Below are 22,435 nucleotides of genomic sequence, written 5' to 3' on the forward strand. Positions count from 1 at the left end.
ATCTTCCTATCTCTCTAGCTCCCTATCTCACTATCTAACTCCCCCACTCTCCACCACCTCCTACCTACCTATCTGTCTATCTATCTATTTCCCTATCTATCGACTTCTCTATCTATTTTCTCTATCTATTTCTCTATCTCTCCCCCCTCCCGCCACCCCCTCTACTACCTATCTCCCTATCCTCTCACTCTACCTCTCTCCCTCACCCACCTCTACAACCCCCCCTCCCCTATCTTCACAACCCTACTCCTATCTCTCTCCCTAATCTCCAAACCTCCTAACACTCACCCTCCTCCACCCTAAACCCCCTCCCCCAGCTCCTCTCACTCTACCTGTCCCCCCCTCCCTCGCGCTTTCCCACCGCGACCTCCTGCACGCCCCCGCCCCCCAGCTCCCATTCGCCCCCAGCTGACCCCTCCCCCCCCTCCTACCTCTTATGGCGGCCGCTGCGCGACTGCGCAGCGGGCGCGCGCAGCGGGCACGCCGCTGGCGCGCCGGAGGCGCGCCAGAGGCAAGCCCGTCTGCGCCCGTCCGCGCCTGGCCCGCGCCCAGCGCCACGACCCCTGGTCCCCAGCTCCCCCAAGCCCCGCTGATCCGCTACGACCCCACCATCCTCCACGCCCTCAACCCAGGGCGCTCCAAAACCTGCTTCCTAGCTCACCCCAAACGCACCCATGGACCCTTCGCCTGCAACTCCTGCAAACGCATCTTCCACCACGCAACTACGTGCCACAAGCCCACGCGCCATCAACCACCTCAAGTGCATCCTGATCAACGCTCGTTCCGTCCACAAGCACGCCGTTGAACTTTGGGACCTCCTGGACTCCACAGCCCCGGACGTCGCCTTCATCACGGAGACATGGATGAACGCCTCCTCTGCTCCAGACATCGCTACCGCCATCCCCGAAGGCTACAAGATCTCCAGAAAAGACCGCACCATCCAAGTAGGAGGAGGTGTCGCCATCATCTTCAAAGACTCCATCAGCGTCACCACCTCCACCGAAGACCCCCCCCTCGCCGCTGAACACCTGCATTTTCAGATTCGCACCGACCCAAGGACCACCCTCAGAGGATCCCTCGTCTACCGTCCTCCCGGACCTCGCGCCTCTTTCAGCGACGCCATCGCCGACTTCATCTCCCCGCACGCCCTCGCCTCACCGGACTACATCCTCCTAGGCGACCTCAACTTCCATCTGGAACAAAACAACGACCCCAACACCACCACCCTGCTCGACAACCTCGCCAACCTCGGCCTCAAACAACTGGTGAACACCGCCACCCACATCGCCGGACACACGCTCGACCCTATCTTCTCCGCCAGCAAACACGTCTTCTTCAGCCACACCTCTGCCCTACACTGGACCGACCACAGCTGTGTCCACTTCACATTCCGACGCGAGACCTCCCACCTCCGCACTCAACCCACCCCTCGTCGACAGTGGAACAAGATCCCTGAAGAGCAACTCTTCTCCGCTCTCGCCGCCAACCAACCCACCCTCACCACCGACCCCAACGACGCAGCTCTCAACCTCACAAACTGGATCTCCAACTGCGCTGACAACCTTGCTCCCCTCAAACGCACGCATCGACAGACCAACACCAAAAAACCTCTCTGGTTCTCTGACACCCTCAAAGAATCAAAGAAAACTTGTCGTGCCCTTGAGAAGGCCTGGCGCAAGGACCACACCGCGGACAACATGACCGCCCTCAAGAACGCTACACGCGAACACCACCACCTGATCCGCACTGCCAAAAGGAACTTTTTCACCGACAGACTAGACAAAAACAGCCACAACAGCAGAGAACTCTTCAGCATCGTCAAAGAGTTCTCCAACCCCAGCGCCAGCGCCAACGCCGTCACGCCCTCACAGGATTTGTGCGAATCCCTCGCCACTTTCTTCCATCGCAAGATCAGCGACCTCCACGACAGCTTCGGACACCAGACCCAACCATACACCACTGAACCCGCTTCCCCGGACATCACCCTCAACAACTGGACCCACATCAACACGGAAGAAACCAAATCCATCATGAACTCTATCCACTCCGGCGCCCCTTCGGACCCCTGCCCGCACTTCATCTTTAACAAAGCCGACGACATCATCGCCCCGCACCTCCAGACCGTCATCAACTCTTCTTTTTCTTCTGCTACCTTCCCCGAATGCTGGAAGCACGCTGAAGTCAACGCCCTACTAAAGAAACCTACGGCTGACCCAAGCGACCTGAAAAACTTCCGCCCCATCTCTCTTCTACCTTTCCCAGCCAAGGTAATAGAAAAGACCGTCAACAAACAGCTGACCACCTTCCTGGAAGACAACAACCTGCTCGACCCTTCACAAACCGGATTCCGAACCAACCACAGCACGGAAACCGCCCTCATCTCAGTCACAGACGACATCAGAACCCTGATGGACAACGGTGAAACAGTCGCCCTCATTCTCCTCGACCTCTCGGCTGCCTTTGACACCGTCTGTCACCGCACCCTAATCACCCGCCTACGCTCCACCGGGATCCAAGGCCAGGCCCTGGACTGGATCGCATCCTTCCTCGCTAACCGCTCCCAAAGAGTTTACCTCCCTCCGTTTCGCTCAGAACCCACCAAGATCATCTGCGGCGTACCTCAAGGCTCATCGCTCAGCCCGACACTCTTCAATGTCTACATGAGCCCCCTCGCCGACATCGTACGCAAGCACGACATCATCATCACCTCCTACGCCGACGACACCCAACTTGTACTCTCCCTCACCAAGGACCCCGCCAGCGCCAAGACCAACCTACAAGAGGGTATGAAGGACGTCGCAGTTTGGATGAGGCTCAGCCGCCTAAAGCTGAACTCTGAAAAAACGGAAGTCCTCATCCTCGGCAACACCCCGTCCGCCTGGGACGACTCCTGGTGGCCCACGGCCCTCGGCACCGCACCGACCCCCGCAGACCACGCCCGCAACCTCGGCTTCATCTTGGACCCTCTTCTCACCATGACCAAGCAAGTCAACGCCGTGTCCTCCGCCTGCTTCCTCACTCTCCGCATGCTCCGCAAGATCTTCCGCTGGATCCCCGCCGACACCAGAAAAACCGTGACCCACACCCTTGTCACGAGTCGCCTGGACTACGGCAACACCCTCTACGCCGGGACCACCGCCAAACTCCAAAACCGCCTGCAACGCATCCAAAACGCCTCGGCCCGCCTCATCCTCGACGTACCCCGCAACAGCCACATCTCCGCACACCTGAGACACCTGCATTGGCTCCCAGTCAGCAAAAGGATCACCTTCCGTCTTCTCACCCACGCACACAAAGCCCTCCACAACAAGGGACCGGAATACCTCAACAGACGCCTCAGCTTCTACGTCCCCACCCGCCCCCTCCGCTCCGCTGGCCTCGCACTTGCTGCCGTCCCTCGCACCCGCCGCTCCACGGCGGGTGGGAGATCTTTCTCCTTCCTGGCGGCCAAGACCTGGAACTCCCTCCCCACCAGCCTCAGGACCACCCAGGACCACTCCGCTTTCCGGAGACTCCTAAAGACTTGGCTGTTCGAGCAGCGATAACCCCCCCTTTCCCCCCTAGCGCCTTGAGACCCGCACGGGTGAGTAGCGCGCTTTATAAATGTTAATGATTTGATTTGATTTGATCTTATGATGACAACAATCTACGACCATCCATAATAAAATCCCTGCAAGGAGATACCCACATTCCAATCCTCTGTATTGTTAGTGCCTCCCTTAACCTAGACATCTTCCCAACCAGCCTAAAATTTGGTCAGATCCTCCTCTTGCTGATTAAAACTATCATGGACTTGGCATGACCCTGCAAATAAAGTCTCACTGGTCACCTTCCTTTCACTGGAAAACAAAACAGCAAGAAACCTAATCAACACGCGTAATCTTCCATCGGCTTATCAACCAGATTTCAGAACACACTGGAGCATTGAAAATGCTACCCTTTAAGTATTCAACAATGTACTCCCCATTTAAAAGTACGGCCCATGCCTCCTAATCCCGCCTGACGTGGCAGCAGTTTTTGACACAGTTGACCACTAAGCATTGATGTACACTGTGCCTCTTCCGCACAATGCAATAATGGTTTATCTCTTGCCTCACAACAGCCATTAACTCACCAGATGGGAAACTCAAGATTCAGGACCCTCCCTTTATCTTGTGGAGTATCCAACTGATCCACCCTCTTGCCTGTCCTTTTCAGTCTCTTCATGGACCACCTTTGAGCTCTATTCACTGACAACACCTTCAAGATCCAGCAATAAGACAACACACAACTCTACTTATAAGTCTTCTTAACACACAGTGACTCAGAGCTTGCCTCAATTTAATACAGAACTGGACGGCAAGCACCGACTTAAATCTACACCCGACAAAGAATTTCTATGGATTGCCTGTAGCACTGATTCAATGCACTTATTCAAGCTTGACTCTCCACAATGACCCTGGATAGCTTCATCTCTCCGCTGACAACCAAAGCAAAGTCACTTAAATTCAGCCTTGACACAGACCTCTCCTTCAAAGAACACCTCACCAGGAAAATAAAGAACATGCTATTATCTCTACATCTTAAAATTGCCTATCTATTCAAAACGGACTTCAGGATGTCGAAGCAGTCCCTGGCTGTCTATGCTGCATGGAGGAATTGCCCTGTTCGGCGACCTCCCTAACACCCCTGAAAAGATTTCCACATACTACACTTGTCTCAGTGAAGACTTGAAGAAGTTTGACCGCATCAAGCAAACATTAAAGGAATTACATTGGGTCTCATTCCAAGCCTGCATTATCTTCAAGACCAGTTGCATCGCCCAGAAGGCCATCAGAAATGACACATCTGCCTCACTTACTTAGGTAGACAGCGACGAACCAGAAACAGGGCATTGCTAGATGAAACATGTAGAAATGAAGGAAGGGAAAGATCAGAAGGCAGGCCTTCTCATCCATGCACTTAAGATCTGAAACAACATCCTACCAACATTAGGATGGCTCCTATCCTCTAGCAATTTGGAAAGGAGCCAAGGGTCCATCTCTTCAATGAGCATTACCTGCTCAAATATTTAATAGTTTGAAATAACCTGCCTCTCGTAAATGATCTTAAACTTTATGCCAGGTTTTACTCCCAATGTTCAGTGTTTTGCTGCTCTCCAGCTAGGCTTGAGCTATACAAGTAGAGCTACTTACATGCACATAACAGGGAAGAGCATGTTATACTACACATCTGAGGCAATGTTTGCAAGTGAAGTAAGAAAAGGCAAGGAAATGTGTTATATAATTTTATATCTTTTATCTATTAATAAAATAATGAAATTAATAATTTGACATTTTATGGGTGAATAGAGTGGTGCACAATTAACAGCTAAAAAGATCTCAATATAGTCAATTACTTTGAGCAGGTTGGATATGATGTTCTCCCTCCCCATGTCACTGTGGTTGCTGGCTTGTGGCAGGCAGGAGATAAGTATTATTTCTGCACACAACTGGACCATATCCATGATCGGGTTTACTAGTTCCGATGGATGTGTTTGACAAGGAGAGAAAACCAGCATTCGTCTCAAGTAAGGTTGACCTGACATAAGTCCATGAGATGATGCTGAAAAGTTCTGATAAAGATTTTGGATCTAAATGCCCCAGGAGAAACTTTGAAAAGATCCAGATAGGCTATCACAGGGAGAATGGCTACAGTCTCTGAGTCCCAAGTGTGGCTATTTGAAAAGGTGATGCTGATGATTTTGACACCAATGAGCTATGCAAAGCCAGGTTAAAGTGTGGCCTACTAATGCTATTCTAGTGGGTTTTCAGATAAGACAACCTGCACATGATATAAAGCAGATTTTTAGCTGCAGATAGGCAGATTTTGGGGAGCCATAAGAAAATTAACAGATGGGGGAAAGAAGCTGGGAAGAGAAATCAGGAAAGATAGGTGGGATGACAGACACTCCGAGTAAGAAGAGAACTGAAACAGGTAGGACACAGGCTGTACTGCAGCAGTCAATAAAGATGTTGTCCTTACAAAAGCCACAACGTGCACCCTGTTCAAACCCTAGCATTTTCAGAAACCTACTTGAGATGTGGATGTGGCGAGGCTTGCTGCTTGGATGGGGCTGCAGAAGGAAGCATTATTGGTGCCTGCCCTGGTGCAGTTGGCCGGGGTTGATGAGGAGGGATGACGCCCGGCTTGGTCATCGGGTTTGGAGAGGTGCCCCCGGCTGACCTAGGTTGCTGTGGTGATCCAGGGGACCGCTGCTGCTGTGGTGAGGTGGACTGTGGACTCTGAGGCTGCTGACCCTGCGGGGAGAGCCGTGGCTGCGTTGGAGCTCCAGTTCGTGGACCTTGAGGTCCTGGAGGTTGACGTGGAGCCCCTGCAAAGACAAAGGAAGATCATGAACCAAGTAAATGTTTAACTCTCAAACTCAAGTCAGGAAAATGTGAAGGAGGAAGGAGCAAAAGAAAGCTAGTTTGTTCCGTTTTACCATAAAAATTGCAAAATCTACAGGTGCAAGATTCCTAAGCAACCGTCTACTGAACACCGATTAACTCATAAAGAAGGCTAATAAACAAGGCCATTGTAATTAGTATTACAAGTCCAACAAGAAAAAGAATACATGGCACCTGATCTATTATATTTTCATGCAATGCAGAGCAGCAAAATATCATACTGCGCCGTGCTGCATGAAACGGAGAGGGCAGGAATGTGCCATCTTTACCATTATATGGCGCGTTTCTGTCCTCTCCTTGCACTGGTGCCCAGTTTGTTATCTTAAGCCAACTCAGGCACCCCTGCGCTGTGGTGCAATGGTGCCTACGTTATGGGCAGGATTGTTTTTGTACAGGAAGGGGCACCTGCACACTTAGAAAGAGGAAACAACAAGGAGAGATAAAGATATTTCTTCTCAATGTGCCTCCCCTGGGAAGCTGCAGCATTTTGACGCATTCATAGGATTACCTGTTTTGGTAAATCTGAGAATACGGCACAATCCATGGGTGGATGCGTGAGAACACCCACGCTCCACCCATGGAACGCCTTCCTAGGGAAGAGTAACGCAAGGCAGTGACTTGTTCTGCCTTGTGTTGCTCCAGATTTACCAAGCCACGGAAGGTGGCCTTGTGTGGCTTTGTAAATCTCACTCTAGGTTTTGTGTCGCCCTTCTTCGCCTTATGTGGCACAAGGGTGGCATAACACCTTCATAAATTTGCTCCAGCATGTTAATAAACTGTACAATGATGGGTCGATATTATCCATTGAGGTTACTGGAAAAATCTTGCCAGTAAATGAAAAATGTATTGAAGTACACAGTGAAAGTGAGAACACACTAACTGCAGTAAATATATTAACTTTACGTTTTGGGTCTGGCCTGGGACAGTTTGCACTTTGGCACCAGCTTCATATTTAAGAAAGAAAATGATATACAAAAATACATACAGATGTTTATTCATACATATTGGGGCTCTGGGTTAGCCCTCTTCATCCATTGGTCTGTTAACACATTTTGCATCCCTCACTACTGAATACCGTATGGCGCAATGGATCAGCCTCATGACAACCTTAGGCTCTCTTGCACTGAGTGATGGCACTTTTCCTGTCACGTGTGTACTTCCAAATAAAATGTAGCGCACTTACGTCCCAGGACTGCTTTTTATTTACTATTAACAATTTACTTTCAAACATCAAATGTATAACAAACATGCTTGCAAGAAACATAAATAAGAAAGATCAATTTCACTCTTGGCAACGCCAAGCCAACTGGCTTTGCTTATGCTTGTTTTGTTTGCGGGTGGATAGCTCCGCTCCTGTGTTTTCAGGCTGGCCTTATCACGGATGAGAGTAATGGCCCTCCGCGCCACATCAACTACAGACCCACGCTTAGAGTCTACGTGCTGCCAGGCTTTGCAGTTATGGGTGCCAGCGAGTACCCTCCATGCCAACGCACAGCCGGGGCCCTTACAGCACAGGAAGTGACAAAACTAATTGCTTTTGACATTGTTGCTATCAATGGAAATGGCTTGAAACCCTATGACACGGATAGTATCAGTGCTTTATTCGGAAATTAATAAGTGCCGGTGTGTTTTATGTATTGGAGTCATAAAGCGCACGTTTAGCTTTTAGTGCCTCGGGATGAGGCCTGGACGCCATTCAGTACGATCAGAACTCCATTTCTGTCCAGCGACTTAAAACTGGACCTTTCTTGGCACTATACAACTTACTTCCATGCAGTACTCATCCCAGGAGCGTCTGCGTGGGCTAGAATCCGGGACTGATTTTCACTGGTACCGAAGGAGGGGGGCAGTGGCGTAACGAAACTTGAAGGGGGGAGGGGAGGGAGGCTGCAAGTTATATGGAGGGGCTCCCCTCCGGATTTAGGAGCTGTCAGGCCAGGTTACTGTGCTAAGGCCCCCCCCCCCCCACTCCGACCCCCAGCACCACGAGGGCTGAGGGGGGGCCTATGTTACGCCACTGGAGGGGGGCAGAGATGGGGTACCCGTCTCCCATACCCCCCCCCCCCCCCTCTTCCCCACCAACAATGTCAGAAGTTGATCTGTTTTTAAGGAAATCCTAATCCTGGCTGCACAGAGACGGGGCCCCCAGAGATGAAGTGGATCCAGGCCTAAAGGGACCGAGTGGAATCGGAAACCCCGGGGTCATCGACGAGGGCGCGTGATGCGCACATTGAGAGTTTGGGAAGGATGCTGCTGGCCTCGTGGCTTTCACCTGGCGGCTGTAGCTCCCCGGCAGTCAGGCGTCTTGTTTACTTGGGTGTTTAGTGATCTGGTTTCAGCCATTGCCTTTACAACAGATTACCTGCGTCTTCCTTGGTACAGGAACTGTTCTGGCTCAGGGTGCAGGCGTGTTTCCTCATCTTTGAACTCGTGTTTTCCTGGACTCGGCTTGACAGGACTAATGCTGTGTTGTTATTTTTGGTATTTAAGAGATTCATCACTACATGCACTTTACAGGGTCTTGGCGCAGGGCGGCGGCGCAAGAGCAGGAGTGCACTATATTTATGCAATGCAGTGTACCGCTGTCCTTGCTCCCTGCACTGGCTCACAGTGGCCTGCCTAGCGCCAACCCAGGCAGCCTTGCACCATGGTGCAAGGGTGTCGGCGTTGCATGCAGGATTGTTTGTGTGCAGGATGGGACACCTTCCTGCACAAAATCAATCCGGGGAGGCTTTTTCTTCTTCCTATGTGAGCTGCAGAATGAAAAAGGAAAAATAAAGAAATATTTCTCCTCATTAAGCCTGCTCTGGGGTGGTGTAAGGTTGTTGTGCTGTACTGTACTCACTTGATTAGGTAAATCTGGGGCAGTGTCAAAATCCATGGGTGTTGAGTGGGAAAACCCACTTCAAAGCCCATGGAACAGCTTCCTGGCGCAGAGAAAGGCAACGTAGGGACTTGCGCAGCCTTGCCTTACTCCATATCTATGAGGTCATTCAAAGCCACACAAAGTGAGTTTGCGCGGCCGCAGAGAATATAATTGAGAGGTTTGTGCTGCCGCAGAATCAAAAACAGTGACTCCCTGGCGGTGCAAGTCTCTCATAAATATGGCCGGAGCATCTTGGCGCTGGTAACAAACCCTGGAAGAGGTGAGCCACCTTTGCACCTTCACTAATATGGAACGCTCGATCAGGATAGAGTATGTATGAGTATGTAGAACAGTGCTGCTGTAGTACCACTTCCCATACTCATAAATGCTTTTGTGAAGAGCCCCTAACAACAACATAAAGCACACTCTTGTATCTTATCTTTTGATGCCATGAGATTTTTACAACAAAAATGAATTTAAGTGGATCATTGGCAACGTTATTTTTCCCCTAATTTAGGACTGGACAGAGTGGTTGCCCCTTCACTGGCGGCATCCTGTATGTGTGGATGGAGTAGTAGTTGTCTGGAAGAGGCACTGAGTCCTCTTTCCTGTTTGAATATGATGCCCTCTTAAAGGGTCTGAGTGCCTCTCTCTGTCTCAGGCAGCATGCACCTACAAGAATCTACCTGTGTCTGTGCACCATGGACATCACACACGGCTTAGGGCCAAGACACATATTGTACACAACCTCCAGGCATCAGGGATTCGCACATTCTGCTGCTGGTGTTTAAGCACCATGGACATCACACGGCTTAGGGCCAAGGCACATTCTGCACACAAGCTCCAGGTATCAGGGACTTCACGCTTTCTCCTGCCAGTGCCTCTGCACCATGGACATCACACACAGCTTAGGGCCAAGACACATTCTGCACACATGTTCCAGGTATCAGGGACTTCACGCATTCTCCTGCTAGTGCCTGTGCACCATGGGCATCACACAGAGCTTAGGGCCAAGACACATTCTGAACACAACCTACAGGTATCAGGGATTTCATGCATTCTCCTGCCAGTGCCTGTGCACCATGGACATCACACACAGCTTAGCGCCAAGATACATTCTGCACACAACCTCCAGGTATCAAGGACTTCACGCATTCTCCTGCCGGTGCCTCTGCACCATAGACATCACACACGGCTTAGGGCCAAGACACATACTGCACACAACCTCCAGGTATCAAGGACTTCACACATTTTCCTGACGGTTCCTGTGCACCATAGACATCACACACATCACTAAGGTCCAGACATGCAGTGCACACAACCTCCAGGTATCAAGGACTTCACACATTCTCCTGCCGGTGCCTCTGCACCATGGACATCACACACGGCTGAGGGCCAAGACATTCTGCAAACAACCTCCAGGTATTAAGGACTTCACGCATTCTCCTGCCAGTTCCTGTGCACCATGGATATCACACATGTCACTAAGGCCCAGACACACAGTGCACACAACCTCCAGGTATCAAGGACTTCCACGCATTCTTCTGCTGGAGCCGGTGCACCATGGACATAACAAAAAGCTTAGGGCCAAGACATATACTGCACACAACCTCCAGGTATCAGAGACTTCATGCATTCTCCTGCCTGTGTCTGTGCACCACGGACATCGCCCACAGCTTAGGGCCAAGACACATACTGCACACAACCTCCAGGTATCAGGGATTCACACATTCTCCCGCCAGTGCCTGTGCACCATGGACATCACACGACTTAGGGCCAAGACACATTCTGCATACAACCTCCAGGTATCAAGGACTTCATGCATTCTCTTGCTGGTTCCTGTGCACCATGGATGTCAGCCACACATCACTAGGGCCCAGGGACACACTGCATATAACCTCCAGTTATCAGGGACTTCATGCATTCTCCTGCCAGTGCCTGTGCACCATAGATATCACACATGGCTTAGGGCCAGACACATACTGCACACAATCTCCGGGGATCAGGAATTCACACATTCTCCTGCCGGTGCCTGTGCACCATGTATATCACACACGTCACTAAGGCCCAGGCACACACTGCACACAACCTCCATCTATCACGGACTTCACGGATTCTCCCGCCGGTGCCTTGTGCACCATGTACATCACACATGTCAGTAAGGCCCAGACACACACTGCACACAACCTCCAGGTACCAAGGACTACACACATTCTCCTGCCAGTGCGTGTGCACCATCGAAATCACACATATTACTAGAGTCCAGACACACACTGCTCACAACCTCCAGGCATCAGGGACTTCATGCATTCTCCTGCCGGTGCTTGTGCACCATGGATATCACATTCATCACTAGGGCCCAGACACAAAGTGCACACAACCTCCAGGTATCAAGGACTTCACCCATTCTCCTGTCGGTTGGTGTGCACTCTGGATATCACACATATCACTGGGGCCCAAGCTCAACCTGCACACAAACTCCAGGTATCAGGGACTTCATGCATTCTCTTGCTGGTTCCTGTGCACCATGGATGTCAGCCACACATCACTAGGGCCCAGGGACACACTGCACATAACCTCCAGTTATCAGGGACTTCATGCATTCTCCTGCCGGTGCCTGTGCACCAAGGATATCACACAGGTCACTAGGGCACAGACACACACTGCACATAACCTCCAGGTATCAGGGACTTCATGCATTCTCCTGCTGGTGCCTGTGCACCAAGGATATCACACAGGTCACTAGGGCACAGACACACACTGCACATAACCTCCAGGCATCAGGGACTTCATGCATTCTCCTGCCGGTGCCTGTGCACCATGGATGTCAGCCACACATCACTAGGGCCCAGGGACACACTGCACATAACCTCCAGTTATCAGGGACTTCATGCATTCTCCTGCTGGTGCCTGTGCACCATGGATGTCAGCCACACATCACTAGGGCCCAGGGACACACTGCACATAACCTCCAGTTATCAGGGACTTCATGCATTCTCCTGCTGGTGCCTGTGCACCATGGATGTCAGCCACACATCACTAGGGCCCAGGGACACACTGCACATAACCTCCAGTTATCAGGGACTTCATGCATTCTCCTGCCGGTGCCTGTGCACCATGGACATCACACAGGTCACTAGGGCACAGACACACACTGCATTTTGAATGACTCTTTAATTATTCTCCCTGCCCCCGGGTTTCAGTTATTTTAGTTGGTTGCGGTTCAAGATGTATAAAGATCTGCTCTAGAGTTTGCGCTTCCTCCCAAAATAAGTCAATCAGATGTGCCCAACTGTAGCATCCTGAGACATTCGGCTTTGCCTCCTTAAATTCCCCAACCTGTACCATGATTCCATAAGTGGAGTAGGAATAACCCAGAAGTAGTATAAAAATGATACATGGTAAGAAAATGAACTTGAATAGATTAATTGCCTGATTTAGATCTTGGGAAGGGTTTCTCCGTCACAACGGTGACAGATATCCCGTCTGCAGAAATCTAATTCCCAAAGGACATAATGGGATTTAGATTTTGTCGGAGAGGCTATACTTCAGCGTTGTGGTGGAGCAAGCCATCCGCTGAGTTCTAAATCAGGCCCTTTATGATGAAATGTGAAAACTGATACATTTTGTTTAAAAACATAACATTTTTTGACTGTTTGTTAGACCTTGCATCCTTGGTGTGGTCTCCCCTAACTTTTTGCATCTGCTTCCCAGGTTGTTGCTGGGTTGTGGACTCTGTTTTTGCTGTTTTTGTTACTCTGGGCACGTTACCGCTGCTGATCAGTGCTAAAGTGCAAGTGCTTCTTATGTGAAATTATAGGTGTAATTGGCTTTTCTATGATTGGCATAAAGTCCCTAATAAAGTGCACTAGAGGTGCCCAGGGCCTGCAAATCAAATGCTACTAGTGGGCCTGCAGCACTGATTGTGCCACCCACATGATTAGCCCTGCAAACATGGCTTAGACCTGCACTGCAGTGTCTGTGTGTGCAGTTTTAAACTGCCAATTCGACTTGGCAAGTGTACCCACTTGCCAAACCCAAACCTTTCCTTTTTATACATGTAAGGCACCCCTAATGTAGGCCCTAGTTGGCAGGGTGCAGTGTATGTTAAAGGTAGGACATATAGTGATCTGTTTTTAATATGTCCTAGCAGTGAAATACTGCCTAATTCGGTTTTCACTGTTGCAAGGCCTAGCTCTCTCATAGGTTAACATGGGGGCTCCCTTTAAATATCCTTAAAGTGCAGTTTCCCTTTGAGAGCAGATAGAAATGTGGAGTTTAGGGTCTGTGAACTCACAATCTAAAAATACATCTTTTAGTGAAGTTGGTTTTTAGATTGTTAGTTTTAAAATGCCACTTTCAGAAAGTAGGCATTTTCTTGCTTAAAACATTCTGTGACTCTACCTGTTTCTGGATTCCCTGTCTGGATCAGACTGACAGTTGGGCTGTTTGTGAATCTCCTTTAGACTGTGGCACAGAAGGAGCTGGGGTGTAGCCTGCATATCCTGATGAGCCATCTGGGCTAGAGTGGAGGGAGGAGTGGTCACTTACACCTGAATGGGCTGTGCCTCCCCTCACACAATGCAGTCTCCAACTTCCTGGTGTGTGCCTGGGGCCTGGCCTGGGCAAGGCAGGATCCTGTAAACAACAGAGACTTTTCTTTGAAGTTGGGCAACTTCAAAGGCAGAAAGGGGTATAAGTACCGGACCCAAAACCCAGACTTTAGATTTCTTCAAGATTTGGTTCTGGAACTAAGAGGAACCTCTACCAAGGATAAAGAGCTGAAAAACTGAGGAGAAGTGGTGCCCCTGCCTGTGACTGTTCATTGTTGGGCTATCCTGCAGTTGCTGCTTCTGCCTGTGAAAGGGGACAAAGACTGGACTTTGTGGTATATTCCTGCTTGAGAAGACTCTTAAAGGACTTGGACTGAGCTTGCCCCCTGTTCTGATGTCTCAGGGCCATCAAAGACGTCCTCTGCCAGCACCTGTATGCTTTGCTGAGACTCCTGCCCTGCCAAGTGGTACCTAATTCAGCCTCCCAGAAGTTCACGACTCCCTGGAAGTCGCCGCACCATGTCGTGGCTGCCGGATATCGACTCCGCCGGAAGTGCGTGGATCCAACCCTTGGAACTGATGCTGCCTCACCTCCACCACTCCGCAGCAAGGACCTGACACCTCTTTGTGACACCTCAGCTCCTTCACTCTGCATGCACCGGAACCGACACCGCCTTGGACCCAGCGACGCCACGATTCCAGACTCCGTGCACCAGCTTGTTTCCTCATTTTCACAAGGTACTGTACGCGTCAGTCCGTGTGACTTCGTGACCGGCGCCATTGGCGTCAGATTGTTAGGAACGACTCCATCACGACGCAGTAATATCATCAATTTCAAGCATTTGTGTTTCTAAGCGCTATATTGAAGTTTAATCTTTAAAATTTCACAACTTTGCCTGTGTATGTTGGATGTTTGTCTTTTTGGTCTTGTTTTGTTCAGATAAATATTGGGTATTTCTCTAACCTGGTGCTAAATCATTTTGTAGTGTTTTCACTGTATTACTGTCTGTGGTGGTACAAATACTTTACACATTGTCTCTGGGTTAAGCCTTTTTGCTTGTGCCAAACTACCAAGGGGTTAGTGGGGGTTAACCGGGTGTGTTTCTCTTTTACCCTGACTAGAGTGAGGGTCCTTGCTTGGACAGGGAGTAATCTGACTGCCAACCAAAGACCCAATTTCTAACACTGTTAAATTTACCTGATGGTCATCTGACCTAGACTTCGATCCACAAGGGTGTTTTGTGTCAGAGTCACCCTCATGGAGTAACTCAGTTCTTGAGTTAAAGAGGAACCAAGGCGGTCTGGTGTCACTTTGAAAGCAACACTTGGGAGCTACTGGTAATAGAAGCCACACCTCCTAGCAAATGAGGAAATAGAAAATAATTGACACAATATTGAATGACTATTAATCCCTGGTTTAAGACTAGTCAGATTGAATTGGACAGCTTCAAGAAAGCGGTGCTTTAGCAAAATAGGTGGATATGTATATGTTACTTATGAATACCCCTAAAGTGGATGATTCTGGACTAAAGTCTTTTTTCGGTGACGAGAAACATCTTCTGTCCTGGAGAAGGACCTATAAGGAGTTATCAAATGGTTCAAGATGGATCATATCCTATAGTTCTTGTAGAAAGTTAATAATACTGTTATTTTATTATAGTTATTTTTATAGGCCACATAATAAGTCGTTGTATAGTTGGTACTCAAAATACACTGCTTGGTGTGAGTAAATTAGAATTTTTAGGGCTGCTGTGTGTTTCAGCCAGGTGGGTTCACAGGTATATACAACTGTCCGACAGTGATTTAGGTTTACCTAAACTGGGTGAATTTAACATATGAAGTATTATGGATGAAATGTACACTAATGTTTACTGTTAAAAAAATCTTAATATTTGTCGGAAAGACATTTAACATTTTTTGATGTAACAACAAAAACAAAATAAGAGAATGTTTAACATGTTTGGTGGTTGAACAACTATGGGTGTCAAAAACAGTATGCAATAACATTTGAGATAACTAGGATTCAAAATATTAAATGGCACCCCACCTAATTCACTTCAAGTCTTGCATAATGGAAAATACAGGAGAGGGTCATTGTTTGACCAAGCAGGGAGCCCCAGTGCGCTCCCCCTTTCAACATACTGTAGAGTCGCATCTCTTGTCAGTGAAGAGTGACCTGCCTGATTTGTGTCAGTAACTGGATGCAGTGGGGTTCCACTTTTGTAAACCCAGGCCTATATTTATGGGTAACTGGCGTAGAAACACATCACAAATCTTTTGCAGCGCTGCCCTACGTCAAGGTGAAAGGGCAGGAATGCGCCGTATTTATGAAATATGGTGCGTTTCTGTTCTTTCCCCCTGCGCTGGTGCTCAATTTGCTAGGTGCAAGGGTGTCTGAGTTGTCAGCAGGATTGTTTTTGTGCAGGAAGGGACACCTTCCTGCTTAAAAACAATCCCAAGAGACAATTTCCTCTTTCCAAGAATGCAGCACACGTGGAAAGAGGAAAAAATGAGGAGAGATAAAAATATTTCTCCTGGTTACGTCTGCTCTGGGGAGACGTAAGGTTTTGCCACTGCCCCGGGTTTATGTGATTAAGTACATTTGAGGAGCATCAAAATCCATGGGTGTTGCATGCAAAAACCCACTGCAATGCCCATGGAACGTCTCCCTGGCACAGAGTAAGGCAACGTAGTGACTTGTGCTGTTTCATCTTACTCCATATCTATGAGGCCATGCAGAACCACGCATAGTGTCTTTGCGTCGCCTCATAGATATGCTTGAGAGGCTTCCGTCGCCAGAGTGCCAACAAAGTGACGCTCTGGCATCACAAGCCTCTCATAAATATGCTCACCAGTGTGGGCACCCAGCGCTGTTCAGCTCAAGGCGCTGTACCGAGCACTGGTGAGGCATCTCCTTGGAGCCATCTGAAGATGCCTGGTGTTTCTAAGAAGGGAAGCGATGGAAGCTTGTGGCCTATTTCCATACCAACATTTGACAGGTCAGCTGGCCACCAAGGTGTTGGGCAGAGACCTCTGTGCATTGCTCACCTTGTGGGGGTGGACGCGGCTGGGGCGGCTGCCCTCCTCCGCTGAGCTGGGGCCCCGGCTGGGGCTGCATCTGTGGTTTCACCGGCTGCGGCTGAATCTGATGAGGCTTCAGAGGTAAAGAGATAAAACCGAAGAGCAAGACCATAAATACAGGAAGCAATGACCCAAACCAAACACATAATACACAAGGGTGGACCGTACTCATGAAGAAAATACATCACATGCAGGGTTAAAAGAACAGCTGTACAACAGGGCACATGCTAACCGAGCAATTGACTCAAGAGTACTATAGTGACAGAGCAGGAGTACCACAGGAGCGAACCACATTAACAGAGGAGGTTGTTTAAAGAGTGCACTATAGTGATTGAGCAGGAGTGCACCATCCTATCAAAGCAAGTTGACTCAAGAGTGCACCATACTAACAGAGCAGGTTGATTCAAGAGAGCACCATACTAACAGAACAAGTGTGCCACAAGAGTGCACAAAACTAACAGGGCAGGTGTACCACATGAATGCACCACACTAACACAGCAGGGTGTTTCAAAAGTTTCCATACTAGCCGTGCAGGTGTACCACACAAGTGCACCATACTACCAGAGCGGGTGTACCACAAGAATGCATCACACGAACAGAAGAGGTTGACCCAAGAGTGCACAATACTAATAAAGCAGATGCACCACAAAATTGCACCATACTAACAGAGCAGGTGGCTCACAAGAGTGCTTCATACTAACAGAGCAGGCTGACTCAAGAGTGCACCATACTAACAAACAGTGCAAGTGAATTACAAGAGCGCACTATAATAGTAAGGTGGCTAAATGAAAAGAGACCACCTCGCTAACAAATTACGTATATTACGTATAAGAGTGCCCCATAATCACAGACAGTGCAGGCATATCACAGGCGTGCACTATAGGAATAAAGTGGATTTATTAGACGATAATGTATTATGTGTATTGCTACAAAAGTGCATCAAATTAACAAAATGTATATTCCTAGACTGCACATACCAACTGAGCATGTATTTCCCATGAGAGAACTATACCAAGAGCAGGTGAATCACTAGACAGCATCACATTAATGAAACAGATATACTATAAGAGAGCACCACACTAACAGATCCTATATATCACAAGACCATACAGCAATGCGCGCATGCATAGCCAAAGAGAGCATCATGCTAACAGAAGGTGCGTATCCCAAGAGTGCACTGTAGCAAGAGAGCATATGTGTTACACAGGTGCAACATACTAACAGAGCACACTTATCACAAGAGTGCACCATAGCAACAGAGCTTATGTATTACACAGGTGCAACATACTAACAGCGCACACCTATCACAAGAGTGCACCATAGCAACAGAGCATTTGTATTTCAGGTGCAACAAACTAACAGCGCACGCGTATCACAAGAGTGCACCATAGCAAGACAGCATATGTATTCCAGGTGCAACATATTAACAGAGCACGCGTATCATAAGAGTGCACCACACCAAGACAGCATTCATATCTCAAAAGAATACTATAATGGTGGAGCGGGAGTATCCCAGGACAGTAGAATACTAACAGACATGGATATAACACAAGAGAAACATACCGACAGAGGACACACATCCCAAAAATGTACCATACCAAGAGAAAATATGCATTCCAAGAATACTAACAGAACACAGGCATCACAATAGTGCACCATATTAACAGAGGGTGCGTATCCCAAAAGTGCGCCACAGCAAGAAAGCATATATATTCCAGAAAGGCAACATACTAACAGTGCATGTGATTCACAAGAGTGCACCACACCAAAATAGTATGTGTATCTCTTAAGTACCCCATAGAAATGGAGGAGGTGTACCGCAAGACAAAAGAATATTAACAGACATATGTACAACAAAAGTAAAGCATGCAAACAGAGGAAGCATATGCCAGAAATGCACCATACCAAAAGAGCATATGCATCCCAGAAATACCAACAGGTCACAGGTATCATCAAAGAGCACCATACTAAGAGAACATATGCATCCCAAGAACACAAACAGGTCACAGGTATCACAAGTGTGCACCATACTAAGAGAACATATGCATCCCAAGAACACAAACAGGCCACAGGTATCACAAGTGTGAACCATTCTAAGAGAACATATGCACCCAAGAACACTAACAGGCCATAGGTATCACAAGTGTGCACATATACACCCAAGAACACTAACAGGCCACAGGTATCATAAGAGTGCACCATACTAAGAGAACATTTGCATCACAAGAACACTAACAGACCACAGGTATCACAAGTGTGCACCATACTAAGAGAACATATGCACCCAAGAACACTAACAGGCCACAGGTATCACAAGTGTGCACATATACACCCAAGAACACCAACAGGCCACAGGTATCATAAGAGTGCACCATACTAAGAGAACATTTGCATCACAAGAACACTAACAGACCACAGGTATCACAAGTGTTCACTATACCAAGAGAGCATAAGCATCCCAGAAATAGCAACAGGCCACAGGTATCAAGAGAGAGAACCATACTAAGAGAACATATGCATCCCATGTACACAAACTGGGCAAAGGTATCACGTGTGCACCATACTAAGAGAACATATTCATCCCAAGAACACTAAAGAGCAACAGATATCACAAGTGTGCACCATACCAAGATAGGATAGGCATCCCAGAAATACCTACAGGCCACAGGTATCACGAGAGAGTACCATACTAAGAGAACATATGCATCCCAAGAACACTAACAGGCCATAGGTATCACAAGTGTGCACCATACTAAGAGAACATATGCATCCCAGAAATACTACCAAGGCCATAGGTATCACAAGTATTCACCAGACTAAGGGAACATATGCATCTCAGGAGTACCAACAGGCCTCAGGTATCACAAAATAGTACCATACTAAGAAAACATATGCATCCAAGAATACTAACAGGCCACAGGCATCACAAGTGTGCACCATACTAAGAGAACATATGCATCTCAAGAACACTAACAGGCCACAGGTATCAGAAATGTGCACTATACTAAGATAACATATGCATCTCAAGAACACTAACAGGCCACAGATATCAGAAGTGTGCACCATACTAAGAGAGCATATGCATCCCAGATATACTACCAAGGCCATAGGTATCACAAGTGTGCACCATACTAAGAGAACATATGCATCCCAAGAACACTACCAGGCCACAGGTATCACAAGAGTGCACCATACTAACACAGCAGGTACATCTCAAGTGTGCACCGTACTGCAGGTGTATACCAAGAGTGCACCATACTGAGAGAACATATGCATCCCAAGTACAATAACAGGCCACAGGTATCACAACTGTGCACCATACTAAGAGAACACATGCATCGCAAGAACACTACCAGGCCACAGGTATCACAAGAGTGCACCATACTAACACAGCAAGTACATCTCAAGTGTGCACCATACTGCAGGTGTATACCAAGAGTGCACCATACTGAGAGAACATATGCATCCCAAGTACAATAACAGGCCACAGGTATCACAACTGTGCACCATACTAAGAGAACACATGCATTGCGAGAACACTAACAGGCCACAAGTATCAGAAGAGTGCACCATACTAAGAGAACATATGCATCGCAAGAACACTAACAGGCCACAGATATCACAAGTGTGCACCATACTAAGAGAACACATGCATCGCAAGAACACTAACAGGCCACAAGTATCAGAAGAGTGCACCATACTAACACAGCAAGTACATCTCAAGTGTGCACCATACTGCAGGTGTATACCAAGAGTGCACCATACTGAGAGAACATGTATATCACAAGCAGTGAATGCCCCATCTGACATGAGTAGATGTATTCCATGGGTGCAGAATGCCAACAGCATGCAAGACGAACATCACACACAGTTCCTTTCCTCATCGGATCAAAACGTGCCCCATCCTTGCGCAATTTCGAGTTTTTGCCAAACCTTCAGCAATTTTAAGAAACAGCGGGAGGAAGCAAAGCACTTTATAAAACTCAAACAGGCATGAGCAAAACTGCCTTTTATACTCTTAAATGTATTCAGGCGTTTTGCTCACTTAGAGGCTTTAAAGTACCCACCTGTATTTCACATCGTATTTTCTAAATTGAAGTTTGTGCTGTTCTTCAGTCATATTGAAATGTCCATCTTATTTTCTTTTTGTGGCAGTAACTGTTTGCAATTTTGATACCTTTTTGAATAAACCAACCATGAACTGCATGCAGAAGTGATAATAATAGATGTTTTAAGGGCTGGGCAAAGTGGGCAATTGTCCAGAGCCCCCTCCTTCCACGGTGGACCTTTGACAAGTGACTTTTCTCACTCTTCATCTCACCTTTGTCTTTTTCTTCACCTCAACCACTTCCCGGCTGACTGACTACTTCTACCCCTCTCTCTACATAGTGCCATCCTAATGATTTTCGGTACACTGAGCAACACATATTTCAGGTGTTTATGTGTGACCCCTTTTCTGAAAGTTGAATTCAATATTGTTTGGCATCATGAGGGCTTGAATTAGCTGTAAATGTGTCCTAAACTTCAAAGTTGTTCCCATAAGGGGACCCCAAAGTATATCTTGCCCAGGCCCACAAATATCCCTATGAAGACACTGGGTAGACTGCATGCACTTTGCAAGTTTCAACAACTTCTTTGTCAGATCATCAGATGTTCTAATCAAGATGTCTCAGGGATTTCGAAATCTCCTTCCCTACAGATTATAGCATATGATTTGTGGCTAGTCCCATAACAGGCCACAGTGCCTGAGTGTCGCAGCTCATACTACCAAAGTACTGAACCCACCGAGGAGGCGGTTCACGTTAAAAACAGATATACACGACAAAAGGCCAAAAAACAAGAACACTTTCTACACCTTGTTTCGAGCCCATTTTAGGAAACAATTGCCCATTTATCTCTCTTCAAGTACCGATTGCATGATCATGATATATGCTGCATCACCACACCTGAATGCTGCCATGTTCATAAGCTGGGCTCTTTTATATCGCTGGTACTCACCACAGGCATCAACGTAGTGGGGATGGATGTCCCACCAACCAACAGTTGTGTCATTTTGTTGATCACCAAGTCAGCCACCAGCTGTCGGTCTTCCTCGATATGCTCTCCAATAAGAGGCATGGAGCTATCCATGACCTGCAAAGGAGAAACACAGTGAATGAAGATTCTGTGCTCGCCGACAGAGTGCACGGTCTACTCATGATGTCAAAGGGAGCACTGGGGGCAGTGAAAGGGAGCACATGCTCTCTAATAGAAACTACAGCAATGTATATTTCCTTCTACTAATCCATCACTAATCCACCTTTGATTTCTGGTACTCGCCAAAAAGCGTTTCACCGCCTTGTCAGGGGTAGTAAGCGCTATGTATAAGGGATAAAGTACCCCCCTGCCGTATATTATAAGGATACTGCAAGTCACAGAGTTCCTTTATAAGGTTATGGAACTCTGAGGCGACTTGCAGTATTTATATCATGTAAGTCAGAAGGTACTTTATCCCATATAACACATGG

The 22,435-nt window shown here is 47.9% G+C and overlaps 1 protein-coding gene across 1 annotated transcript in view; it reads right to left on the reverse strand.

The window, feature by feature from the left end:
- The window catches only part of SYN3 (synapsin III), a 941,464-nt gene that overhangs the window by 14,705 nt on the left and 904,324 nt on the right, over positions 1 to 22,435 (reverse strand). The window contains exons 11-13 of the mRNA XM_069227930.1: positions 21,927 to 22,061; positions 16,896 to 17,001; positions 6,055 to 6,352 (exon numbers count right to left, since the gene is read on the reverse strand). Coding sequence (XP_069084031.1) covers positions 6,055 to 6,352; positions 16,896 to 17,001; positions 21,927 to 22,061 — 539 coding nt within the window. The remainder of the gene's footprint in view (positions 1 to 6,054; positions 6,353 to 16,895; positions 17,002 to 21,926; positions 22,062 to 22,435) is intronic.

This window comes from Pleurodeles waltl, chromosome 4_1 (genome assembly GCF_031143425.1).
Source record: "Pleurodeles waltl isolate 20211129_DDA chromosome 4_1, aPleWal1.hap1.20221129, whole genome shotgun sequence".
Classification (NCBI taxonomy): domain Eukaryota; kingdom Metazoa; phylum Chordata; class Amphibia; order Caudata; family Salamandridae; genus Pleurodeles; species Pleurodeles waltl.